General features: G+C 44.9%; 1 protein-coding gene across 1 annotated transcript in view; it reads left to right on the plus strand.

Annotated features, from left to right (window-relative positions):
* Window positions 1-5,625: 5,625 nt before the first annotated feature.
* Window positions 5,626-13,638, plus strand: part of RASGRP1 (RAS guanyl releasing protein 1) — a 71,600-nt gene continuing 63,587 nt past the window's right edge. The window contains exons 1-2 of the mRNA XM_077820289.1: window positions 5,626-5,657; window positions 8,571-8,752. Coding sequence (XP_077676415.1) covers window positions 5,626-5,657; window positions 8,571-8,752 — 214 coding nt within the window. The remainder of the gene's footprint in view (window positions 5,658-8,570; window positions 8,753-13,638) is intronic.

The following is a 13,638-nucleotide window of genomic DNA, read 5'->3' on the forward strand; positions in this document are numbered from 1 at the left end:
CTTGCTAATTTGGCTCTGATTGTATGTACAGAGCTCCTTTCAAAATCTGGACCCTACTGTCAAATGATGGATATTGCATCCACGTGCAATATCTTTGGGGACCATAATGTATTAAATGTATGCATGGTTTACATATCACTATGGGCCAGGGACTGTATGCAACTCCAGGAGGAAGCTCCAGGAACCAAAAACAGTGGGAGTGATTAAGATGAATCACTTAGGTTGTAAACACTTCCAGAGAGGTACCTCCCACTGCAGAGGCTTCATATACTGCTTCTAACTGGGTTTTCCAGAGACCAACAGACAAAGAAAGGGCTTTTGATGTAAAACAGCTGGGTTTAAACTGACTTAGGCCTTCTTTCTGATCCAGAAAATAGACAGGATCATCTGTTCATGGGGGAGGGGAAGCAACCCTTGTGGAAGGGTTGAAAAGACTTTGGCCAATTTGGGCCCCCATAAGACTGATGGGTGAGTCCTGTTATGTTTACTGTGCTTAAATCTGTTTTTATTATGTTTTCTCTGTAATGTTTTTGCCTGAAGATTGAATGTGCTTGCTTAGGAAAAGTGGAGTATTAACTGCTGGTAAAAACACTGTCACTGTCTGCGGAGGGAAAACAAAGTGCAGGGGCTGTCCTTTAGGCAGTCTGTTTTGCTAGGGATATCACAGAGGATGGCAAGGGGTGTGCAGCCTTGAAATCCTGGTTAGGAGGGGGAGAGATGTGGTTCTCCATCCAAAAGAGGAGCTAGCTGGGAGCGGGGAAACCTGAAGTGGCTGTCCTTGATGGACAATGGAGGGTAAATACAGGTACCATTAATCCTGAAACTGTGTGACACTGAACCCTGCTGTCGAAGCCTACATTGGCTGGCTTATGAAAGCTGACTGGATCCCATCCTTAGGCAGGATAATGACTGAGTTACCTTTGATAACACAATCCCAGCACCTAAACATGAGCCGTTTATAGTGCAGCAGCAAAGGGTTGTGATTAATGAGCACCGGTGGCCATGCAGCTGGTTCTTCAAAGAGAATCTCTTACATAGTTTTTCTAGCACCTCAAGGCTCATCCCTCGGCCTGCGACACTTCCCACAGCCCCCATTGGCCTGGAGCGGAGAACCGCGGCAAGTGGGAGCTGCGATCAACTGAATCTGCGGACGCGGCTGGTAAACAAACCAGCCTGGCCCGCCAGGGGGCTTACCCTGGCGGGCTGCGTGCCAGAGGTTGCCGATCCCTGCTCTAGCAGCATGGTGAGGAGAGAAGAGGGAGTGAGAAGTGGAGTGAGAGACAGAACAGCACCAATCAAGGATGTTCTGGGAACATCTACCAGCTAGAGAGCAACAGTCCCTAAAGAAGTATTGGAAAGTACAGTGCCGTATGCTTTCATGACATGTATTTACTGCTGTTAACGTTATGACTAATGTTTGCCCTTTCAGTTGAAACTCTGAATCACAACTAAAGAGCCACTCTTTACCTTTAGTCCTTCATCCAATTGCATTTTTAAACAATGACCTACTGTATGGCACCATTCTTATCTGCAGACACATCTCTGAGTATCCTGGTCTTGAAAGTCTGAGTCACAAATCTCCACTGACTCTTATAAATCTTTTTCCCAAATCTGAACTATAATGTCTATATTTTGACAGACATTAACAAACTGAGGTTTTAGTTGATAAATAAAATGGATTTGGAAAGGGTCACTGAGTCTCATTTTTATATCAGGCACCCTCTGAGAAGGTAGTTTGCCCATACAAAGTGATGCAATTTCATGCCATTGCTTTCTACTTGAACTAGAGGGTAAAGGATACTCCTTTATTTGCAGAAATGTGGTTTGGGAAGGAGAGGGGACTGGTGTGACCAAGTTCAACATTTGAGGCTCTCCCTGAAAGTCCAGGGGTGTGATATTGTAAAATGCGCTGTTATGGCTGACATAGAATTCAGCAGAGCAGTTAAATGATTGGTTTATTTGTTCCTCATGAAAAGTGTTGTACTGATGTCCTAGGGGATTTATAATTATTCACTAAACAGGGAAGGCACTGCCAGTGAATGCTCTCCCATCCCACCAATGTGCTGCTTCAAGTCACCACCTCTAGAACTCAATGGGCAATTCAGTTTCTATGCTCATTCAGCCTTTTGGACTTTCTGCCAGGACTGTATATGAGGATGCCAATTAGTACGAACTGGGATGGTGAATTTTGATGTGACCTGGGATGTTCCACTAGGAACTGAACTCAACAACTCATTTCACATAACCCACCGAACATCTGGAAGGTAACTTCTTTCAGCCACTACCAAACTAGTCAGACTTGAATTAATGACCTTTGTATTCCATTAAAGATTTCTTGAGCCACCTCACTCACCTGCCAGTAGCTTTTTATGCTGGAAATGAATATGCTGAGATAGTCACTACTCTGATGTCACATAACATCCATTATCCACACCCTGCTAAATTACAACTTCAAGGCCTTCAATACATCCTAGTTAATTTAGATTTTTAATCCCTCAGGGCAAGAACCTTGGATCAGATTTTCCCCTATGTAAGAGGCAGGAAATGCAGAGAGTTTGGACTCGCAGATTTTCTGCCTGATTGGGCGAAAGGGTTTGTCACCTCACAGAATGAAAAAGAATTTCAGGCCCTTTGTTTAAGCCAGGTAAGAGGACAATGAAAACAGATCAGTCCCTCTTTTTTTACTCTGTTCCATAAAACAAGGACTAGGAGGTCGCACAGTGAAACTAAGGGCAGGAATTATTTATTTTGAATGAGAGAAATAATTCTAAATCAGCATGCTCACACAGTTCCTCAATCCCTCCAGCCTTCACAACAGCATAGGATGGATCCTCCAGTGATCTTCCCCTTCAGGGGTTTACTGAGTGTCTGGAAAGGCAGGAGGCACCACTGGTCAACCTTAACTGTGTTAGTGAAGTTTTGGAACATTTAGTTTCTTGCTGGAATTCCTGCATGATTTACTCCTGAGGGCATTCTGCACCAAAAAATTAAAAATTCTATGCACAATATTTTAAAATTCTACACATTTTATTTGTCAAATAAATGTGGAGGCTCCAGCATGGCATTGGGAAGCACTGGCCACTGGTTGCACAGAGGTGGGAGATCACTGTGCAGCTCTCCACCTACCCGCTGGACACTGACTCAACGGTGAGGCTCCACCCAACCCTGACACAGCGCAAGGACTGGGCCTGCCTGCCCCAGAAACACCCCAGGGCCCTGCCCGTCTGTGCCAGGTGCACCAGGTAGGCTCAGCAAGTCAGGATCCATGTGGAGGAGCTTAGTATGGGGGTATCCCAGTGTGGGTTGAGAGGGTTGTGTGTGGGGCAATCTGGGTGCAGGTGGCTCAATGGGGAATCTGCATGTGGAGTGTTCTGGATGCACAGGGGCTTGTTAGTGGGTTCTGAGTGCAATGGTAATGGGACTCTACAGGGGGGTCCAGGTGGAGGTGGTTGGGGATCATCTGGGGGGGATTAGGGGTGAGGGGGATAGAGCTCGGCAGAGGGGGTCTGCATGTGGTGGGCTCAGTGTGGGGTCCAGATACTGAACATGTGGGGTAGAATTGGTGCAATTGGTTGCGGCTTGGTGGGGATCTGGGTGTGGGTGACTCGTTGGGGTGGTCCAGGTGCAGGGCGACTCATCGGGGGGCTTCTGAGTGCGGGGGCGGGGATGAGGGTTGGCAGGAGGGTCTGGGTATGACAGGGTCTGGATGCACAGGGGTTGGGCGGATGGGGGAGCAGCTCCCTGTACGGCGATCCTTCTCCCTGCAGCTGAGGAGCAATGGGTTGAGGAAGTGGTGGGTGGGGGTGGGTCTGACCTGGCCCTTGAAGCCGTGCAGGGGAAGAGGGAGTCCCGTCCTCCCCAGCCCAGACTAGCAGATGAGCCCAGCACAGGGCCAGAGCCACCAGTCGGGTCTCCTCAAGTTCTACCTCCTGCCCCACAGTGATTTACCTCTCTGATAGCTGCCCTGGGGACCCAAAACATATTGCTGAGGAGGGTTGCATGATCGCTGTTGTGGCTTCCCTCTGCTTCCCCATCAGAAAGTCATTTTTCTGTGGGGAAGCAAAGAAATCTGTGCGGGAAATAAATCCTCTGTATGTGCAATGGTACAAAATTCCCCCAGGAGTAATGGTTGAAGGGGATGATGATGTGGAGAATGGCTTCCCACTCCAGCCCTGCCTCCTCCAGATCAATGATCAAAGGGGTAGAATGCATACAATATGAGCAAAGGCTGAAAGAACTGGGTATGTTTCACTTGGAAAAAGAGATTAAGGGGGGATACGATAGCTGACTTCAGATACTTGAAAGGCTGATACAAAAAAGATGGAAGTAGTTCTTTGTCCACACAGGGCAGGACAAGAAACAGTGGGTTCAAACTACAGCATAGCAGATTTAAATTGAATCTCATGAAAAACTTCCTAACTGTAAGAACAAGTAAGACAATGGAACAGACTGCCTAGAGAGGTTGTGGAAGCTTCTTCACTGGAGATTTTCAAAAGGAGGCTGGACAGCCATCTGCCGTGGATGGTTTAGACACAACACATCCTGCATCTTGGCATGGGGTTAGACTAGATGACTCTTGTGGGCCCTTCTAATCCTGTGATTCTAATGGAACATGGTCTCCACATGGGGCTTCCTTGGATCTGGCATTTCTCCTGCCATTTCCCTCCCTCCCCTTCTGTTTTTTGCTTACCTTGACTTGCAGAAGGGCAACTCTTTTGTTTTTTCCTTGCCCATATGCTCCAGGCACATCTACGGTTATATAAATAAATGGAAGAACTCTTAGTATATAGAGAGAGCTCTTAACAGATAGATCTGAAACAGATAGATCTGACAGGTGTTGCCAGGCATCTTTATCCCGATTCTACAGGTGAGGAAGCTGAGATGCAGGGAGGATAGGGTATGCTATCAATTGATAGGGGGAATAGAGGGTCTCGATGGGTTTATAATACAGTTGGCTGGGAAAGGATTTTTGTTCCGGGGGTGGGGAGAAATCAGCAAATATGAACAAAATTTAGTTTGCAGTGAATTAGGTCTTTGAAGTTTTTTGGGATTTTGTTAAAACCCTGAACATTTTCGGAACCAGTTTTTGGCTGCCGGGGGGACTAAAATTATGCAAAAAAAAAAAACCCAAAAAAAACACAACCCCCCACCAAACCAAAAACTGCGTTCCACTGAAAAAAAACCACAAACCCTTTCGATGGAAAATGAGTTTCTCCGGTTAGCATGAAGCTCCGCTGGGCTTTGAAGCCCTCTCGGCCCGCCAGGGTAAGCAAGTGGGTTGCAGACGGAGCCCTGCCCTGGAACATGCTGCTGCTGCTGCTGCTGCCATAAGCCCGCGCGAGCAGGAGTCTGCTGCGGTTCCATACCTGTGAAGCGCGGTGGCTTCGCAGAAGAGCAGCTGAGCACTTCCTTCTGGCGATAAGATCTTCGCTCTCATTCGTCACAGCTAGCGGCGCCTGCTGCACCGCTCGCAACTGCTTTCTCTAGAGAAGCTGCTCGGGGGGGTGGAAACAGCGAGCGGGGAGAGGGAGAGATGCAATGCCCGGGGCTGCTCCCCCAAAACCTCGCTGCTCCTGGTGACCCCGCTCGCCATGTGATCCCGGCAGGGCTGAGGCTGGCTCCGAAATGGGAACCTTAGGGCAGAGGCGAGAGAACCCGTAAGCTTGCCGTGACTTGGCTTCGTGATCCCTCTCCACGCGGGAGCTCCCCGGCGGCGCGAGGGGATGAAGGGGCCGCAGACGCAGGCGGCAGGCAATGCAGGGCAAATGGACGGGCCGGGGCTGGTCCCGGGGCCCCTCTCCCTCCCCCACTCGCGCTGTCCTCGCACTGAAAGGCAGAGTTAACGGCCCCTGCGCCTTGGGCGCCCAGTCCCACTCCTGGCTCTGGAGAGCCCGCGCTGGGCTAGGGCCTGGGAGGGGCTTGGCCAGGGGTGCCTCGCTGCCGCGCTTGCAGGGAGGCTGGGATGAAGCCACCTACAAGGGAAAGCAGTGCCCTGAGGGTTGAAATCCAGGCTGCTGCAGTAGAGTGTCTAAAGCCCGTCGCGTTCCTACCCGATTACTCCGGGGGAAAGAGGGGAGGGAAATGTGGTGGTAAAAACATCCTATTTCCCCATCTTGATTGTAACTTTCCCAGCTGGAGCTGGGCTTTGGCCTTGCTTTGGAAAGCGGGGTGGACTGAGAATACCTGAAAGTTGTAATAAATGGGGAGTCCTAGCAGGAGTGCTGCTGGCCTGATCTTGCGTCCCCCTGGGGCTGCTGTTGCAGGAATGTCAGAGCTGTGGAATCTTTGATTCTGTCTAAGGACTCTAGTCACCTGTCCCTTTGGGGTAACGTGCTTTAGTCTATAGTGTGGCGTGAGAGATGTCACCACTTCGGTGCTAGCCCTCTCACACGGGAAACGCCGCCTAGTGCTGGGTGCTAGCCCACGAGCTGACCGTTCATTACTTTGTGATTTCTTTTTCCCTTCCAAAGTTTGCAATGGAAATCCAGGGTGGGAAAAAAAGAAGCTTCCACTCCCCTTACACACGCTGACTAACTGCTGTAAGTGGATATAGTTTTAATTAATTGATGAATTCAGCTCATGTCATTGATTAGTTACCCTCTGTACCCTGCTTTTTGAAAGCAGAAAGTTGCCATGCTGTAAGCTCTGTGGGGCGGGGACTGTCTTTATTTCATGCACGGTTCAGTTCTGAATGCGTTCTTGGTACCAGCCAAAATAAATACATGCCGGCTACATGTAACTTTTGTTTCACTGCCACTGTAATGCTGTAGCAGCCTGGCTTGAAGGGGAGGTGGAAGGGAATGGACAAAGGGCATCTTGTAAGCTGATTGGTCCCTTCCTGTTACCTAGTCCCATAAAATGAGACCATGAGGTCACACAATAAAGCTAAGGGCAGGAATATTTAGACAAAATAGGAGACATGCTGTGTGAAGAATTCTAACTTCAACAGAATGGATGGGGGTGTTTAGCATCGGCTCTATCAGCAGCACCATCATACACTAGCTTTGTATTTCTGGTGATCTGGCTTCAAGCGTGGTTATACCTGAAATGAGTTTCATGAACTACACAGCACTGTAATAGCAGAGAAATTGCAGATAAGGATTGTGATTCATTGCTAGAGCTATGGCATAGGGGTACTATTCTCTTCATGAGGCATGCATAACTCCCCTTGGAGCACAGAGCTGGAGTCAGGGATGCCCGAATTCTACTTTCAGCTCTGACACTAAAATCACTCCACCTGTAGTTTGTCTTCCTTATCGATAATATACAGACAGTGGGTTTACACCAGAAACAATTTAACTCTAAAAACCTACCTTACAGGGCCCTTGCTAGACTTCATTAATTAATATCTTAAGTGCTTTTGTTAGGAAAAACTGTATTGAATAAGTATTTTATATTTACACCTGAACCTACAGGGGTTAAAACCTCAGGGTTCGAACTGTGCATGAAGGAGATCTGCACTGCTGCTTACTGTACAAAGTTTTGTTCCAGGCAGTGCCATCTGTGTTTTACTTCCATCATCAGTAAAATTCACCCCACATATGATTTTTAACATTCTCTCTTAGAAGATGTTCCAGTGGGGTGCAGCTTACAGTCCTTGAAACAGCTAACCATTTTATCAAATAGAGCGGTGATCACCGACTGGGAACTATCAGGCCATATTTTCAAAGGCATTTCAAAATGGTGCCCGCAGCTTTGCAAATGCAAATTTGAGCACACATTTTATCTATGATTTTTGTGCCTTCTCAATCTCTTTATGTTTGCATGAAAATTGTATTTACAAATAAGGTAAACTCAAATGCTGTTTGTAAACACAAGCTTTTTGTACTTATAAAACCTTTAGGTGTGAAAAATAGGCACTAGCAGAATTATGGGTGCAGTTTTAGTGGCCACCTTGGAAAGTCTGACTAATAAGATTGTTACTAATGATTGTATTAACTTAGCAAGAAAACTTCAGTATAAGTGGACATTTACAGGAGCAGTTAAGAGTAGAAACAAAACATGTAACTATAAAATATTCCACTGTAAAATCATGCTGATATTTCAGGCATGAGCTCTATCATTATTTCTTAACAGGTTTTTTTTTTTTTTTTTTAAGTAGATGTCTTCCAGAATTGTTCAGGATTTGACTATGGGCTTAAATCCGTTCACTTTCATCATAGTGCCCAAATGTAAATATCCATAGGCTGGATGGTCATTACTAGGACACTTTCCCTGTGTTATAATATACATTGTTTGATTTTAGATGAAGTGTCAGATTACATGAATGCCTGTTGCTTTGCTTGGGAATTATGTTTACATTAAGGTTGAAATATATAGATTTTAAAAATGAAGAGCTCTATAACCATGCTCTAAAGAGCCATTTTTCACTCCGAAAGTATATTTTATATAGAGAGGTCTCTTTGGTGCATTTGCCAAGTGGGAGGGTTATGTTTTTCACCAACCCAACTCCAGGGAGCTAATTGCCTTTTAAATCTCTCCTCCTTTTCCAACCTGCAGCGGAGGCTTGTGTGAAATTTGACACTGCCTTGCTCTCATTGTACTCACTTGACTGTTGTCCTTTCCTTTAGGAAACCTGCACAAGGATGCAGCACTGCCCCTAAAAAAGCACTTGAACTGAAGCAGATCAGTCATTGTACCTCCCGTTCAAAACCTACCCAGATCACTGAGTTCAGAATAACGATGCCTTTGGGACACTTAGCCAAAGGCGCCAGCCTGGAGAACCTCATTGAAACCTGCCTTCAGTCTTTTGGTGAGTGTCATGATTTGAAACAATAGTGTGTAAATGTTTTCAGACCTTTGTACAGTAGCAGTTTAGGTAATTTGTGAAATGTTAAGATATAGTCAAGTATTTTTTATATAAAATAGGGATCTATAAATATGTGTAATATATTATGAGAGTTTAGAATGATAACTTATTCTGTTCTGGGAAGACACTCCTAATCAGTACAGTAAAGTTACCAGGCATTTTGAAGTGAAGTGATTTTCATTTCATTTTTTGTTACTCCATGTACAGAATGGAAAATTCTTTGCACGTGGATGGATGTTTAACAAGTAGATGTTGCAAAATGGAGAGTGCAATATTCTCAAACTGTGTAAATGTGTTTATATCGTCTAGTCAGAAATTAGAAGAGTTGTTTTGTGGGCTGGGTGCAGCAAAGCAGGAATGCTTGTTACTTAATCGGAAGAGATACTTAAAAAAAATCAGCTCTTAAGGAGAAAAGATTCAAGTGAAAAGCCTAATCATATACTTTTGGGGTTATGAATTATTCATGATTTTTTGCTTTTACCAGCAAAATATCTACATTGAAGAGCACCATTTGAGATGTATAACTTATGCAAAAAAAGACTCTTTCTATTTTCATTAGCAAACACTATTTTTGATATTTTATGGAATCAGATGGAGGGCTTCAAAGCCTTTACAAAGAATACAGATAGAAATCTAAAGTATTTTCAAATCATTTGTTTTTTAAATGATGTATTTCTTTGACTATAGAGTGCCATTTTCTTCTGTTACTGCCAATATTATAGCCTTCCATGCTATGTGCTGGATATTTCAGTCCCTAGCAGCAGCTTGTGGCATCCCATTTATTTGTGGAGTTCACCTTTTTATAGCTGTAAACAAACATCAAAACTGCAGATTTTTCAAATGGAGATTAAGCCGAGGATGACACCAATTTTTCTAAATGTCCAACGAGCTACTTGTTGTCAGTTGCAAAAAATAGGCAGAGCAGTGGAAGTTGTATTTGTACGTATACATAGGATGAGTTGCAGTTCAGTTTCTTTTCAGTGAAGGATTTATAGGAGTTAAATAAGGCTTAGTATTGATATGGTGCTTTACCTCTTCAAAGCACTCTACAAACCATAACTAATCCTTGCAACACCCCAGTGAGGAAAGCATGCATTGTTACTTACTGATTATAAAGAACTTGCAAGGGAAGACATATATCTGCAGAAGAAGAGAACCAACAATGCTTTTTCTCCATCTAATTTCAATCTACACATTGAATTTTACTACGTAAGAAAAGTCATTAAACCACTAAAAAGCCCTCACTCTTGCAACCCCCCCCCCGCAAATTACTAACATTTGTTTATCTCTTCAGACAAACTGAGCCAAACTAAGTGCTAAAGTAAGCCTATATATACACACACATGTATTTTATTTGTCTTAGCTCATTAACCAATCTTCTCAATTTGTACCTATATTTTTGTAAAAGAAAAAAGGATATGCATTTTATATTAAAAGATAGCAGAATGGTTGCAGTGAGTTATTTCAAATAATGTAGGTGAAATCCTGGCCTCATTGAAGTCCATGTCAAACACCACTTTGATGTCAATGAGGCCAGGATTTCATCCAATATTTCTGTTTGTTTTAGTCAATATACATATTTATATCAATTATATTTTAATCCTTCTAAATGAATAATGCATATGTAACCATAACATTTATGGAAGAGCTTGTTTGAGAGAACTGTGTTATACTGTAGAAATCCACACAATCTTATATAAGCCAAAGGCACTTCACAATCTCTTCCATTCAGTGAGCTTATACAGTCTTTGCATCCGATGAAGTGGGCTGTAGCTCACGAAAGATTATGCTCAAATAAATTTGTTAGTCTCTAAGGTGCCACAAGTCCTCCTTTTCTTCTTATGTGTTTTGTTTTCCTTGAAACTGTGCAAATTCTTAAAATATCTTAGGACTTCACAGTAGAATATTTAAATAAAGCATGAAATGAGGCTGGTACAACTATGTAAAGACATTTCTTACAGAGGGTTCTTTCGAGGGTTAACTACAAACATCTTGCAAACAACCTTCACTGGAGTCCATTTCAGGAGAGGGGATGGGGAGACAAAATTTTGCTTTGTGATCAGGTTAAAAAAACCAAAAACTGTTAGATGCTAAATTAGTACAAGTCAATCAGACTGAGTGAGTCCACTCTATGCCTGAAATTGCAATGCATGCTATCCAGTTACCTTGGACTAGGGTGGCCAACCCGTAGCTCCGGAGCCACATGCGGCTCTTCAGAAGTTAATATGCGTCTCTTTGTATAGGCACCGACTCTGGGGTTGGAGCCACAGTCGCCAACTTTCCAGTTTGCTGGGGGGTGCTCACTACTCAATCCCTGGCTCTGCCACAGGTCCTGCCCTCATTCCACCCCTTCCCGCCCCCTGCCATGCCCTCGCTCCTCCCCCTCCCTCCCAGAGCCTCCTGCATGCCATGAAACTGCTGATCGGGAGGGGGAGGGAAGGAGGGAGGAGGAGGTGCTGATAGGCGGAGCTGCCCCTGGGCAGGAGGCGCTGGGAGCTGTGGGGGACCTGATGTGGGGCTGCTAACATATTACTGTGGCTCTTTGGCAATGTACATTGGTAAATTCTGGCTCCTTCTGAGGCTCAGGTTGGCTACCCCTGCCTTGAACAGTCACAGTTCTATTCCAGACTGAATTTTTCTTCCTTCTGTATCTCAGAAAATCACTTTAGAAAACACTCTGATTTGCAAGGTTTTATAGATAACCACCCCTGATAAATCCAGTGCTGGAAACTGTGCAGTGTTTTACTTTAATGTTAGATCTACATTTTATTAAATTAGTATTGGAAGCACAGTAGGGAAACTAATGCTTAGGGTTACTTGTTGAAAAAGAGTTCTCTGCTATGAAAATTCAGAATATAATAGCCCCAAAAGAAGGCACACAACATACTCTAAAATGCACACTGTACATTATGCTATTCCATTAATATTTGCAATAGCACCTAGAGGTCCCAGTCAGGGATCACATCCCCATTGTGTTGGATCCTGCACACAGACAAAAACAGTTTGAAAACTGATGTGTGTCTAATGGGGCAATAAAGGCTGGCAGCAGTAGCGGAGTGTAGGTGGGAGCTGACAGCCCTATTTCATATCAGAGATGATAATTAGCACAGGGCCAAGTCAAGTAGTCTTAAAAATGAAGACAACTAGTTTGCACTTGTTTTGTGTCATGCAGTGGAAAAGGGGAAACCAGTGAAGGGATGCAATGACTGAGGAAGATGATTTTTTTTTGGGGCGGTAGCAGTGTGCTGAATGGATGTAAGGAGGGGTGGGGACAAGAGGACCTTTGTCAAGAACAGAAAGGAGCAAGTTGGAGTGACAAGATGTGAGATAAAAAGAGGACCTGTATGAAGGTTTAGCAGTATGAACAGAGAGGAAAGGCCAGATCTAGGAGATGTGCGTGAAGGAAAAAGCAAGATTTAGGCAGAGTCTGGAAGTGTGGGTCTAGAGAGGGGGCTGGGTCAAAGACAATGGACCTCAATGTTAGGAAGGATGTTAGTGTTGTACATAGTGATGATGAAAGTGGGGTGGGCTTTAGGGGAAAGATCAAGAACTCAATTTTGGCTATGTTGAGCTTAAAGTGATAGCTAAACATCCACAAGGAATTTTCAGAAAGACTGCTTTGAATTTTAGTTGGGAAGGAATGAGGGAGGTCTGGAGTGGAAAGGTAGATCTGCGGGTATGTCTACACTGCAGTATAAGCTCAAAGTTAGTAGAACTCAAGTTAATAAACCCAGGGTCTGCTAACCTAGGGTTTGCGCATCTATACTCATTTGTAACCCAGGTTAGGAATTACGGAACCCTGGGTCTGAACCTGAGGCCACAGCATCTATAGGGCATTACGTGGGCCTTAGTTCAACCACCCATATCCCAGACTTCCTAGAGGCCTTTCAAAATGTAGCTGCTTTAGCCCTTTGTTCAGACGCAGCGTGAGAAAAACTTGACTGTCCAGAAGACAAACTCAGCCCATGGCATTGTGGAATGCTTTTGGTGGACTCCCTGACCATGAGTCCTATGAGGCTGTGTCTACACTGCAAACCAATAGGGCTTGATCCCTGTGTCCCAGTTTGACTCAGACTTGGACATGCCTCCCCTGTGTGGTCCTGAGACCCTGGATCTGAGTTCTGGGTTAGTGTGATTAGTGTAAAGGAGGGTGGTTAGGACTGAGCCTGCGTTTGAACCTTGCACTGCAAGATAGACATACCTTGAGTCGTACATGTAAAGATGATACTTAAAAACATACTACTGAATGAGATCTGCAGAGATAGGGAGAAGAAGAAACAGGCCAGGAATGGAGCTCTGTAGGAACCCCAATGAGGGCTGGAGTGAGGATGAATGGGATTCATCCTGCGAATGAAACACTGAGAGCAACTAGAGAGCTAGGAGGAGAACCGGAGAAGGGTGGGAGGACAAGCTGTTAAGAACATGGTTGATAGTTGACGGCAGTAGGCAAGTTGAGAAGGATGAGAATGGAGTGCTGGTCCTGAGAACAGGCCATGAATACATGAGAGACGTTGGTGTGAGCTGTTTCAGTGGAATAAAAGGGTGGAAGCTGGATTGGAGAGACCAAGCTGCAGCATCCCGACTGCTATTTTTCACTGCACTAGCTCAAATCTTGGTAGTGTGAGTCTACCTGGGATGGGAGACTTACTCCCAGCTGCAGAACAGTCATAGCTTTAGTGTGTGGTAGTTATAATACTGCCAGTTAGCGCACAGCAAGCCAGCATGCTGTAGATTTACCTACCGGCTTGCCACACACTACATCTCAGAGCAGACAAGCCAGCAGGAGAAGCAAAGCAGAAATGTGAGGGAAGGGATGAGACTGCGCAGAG

Source organism: Eretmochelys imbricata, chromosome 6 (assembly GCF_965152235.1).
Source record: "Eretmochelys imbricata isolate rEreImb1 chromosome 6, rEreImb1.hap1, whole genome shotgun sequence".
NCBI classification, from domain to species: domain Eukaryota; kingdom Metazoa; phylum Chordata; order Testudines; family Cheloniidae; genus Eretmochelys; species Eretmochelys imbricata.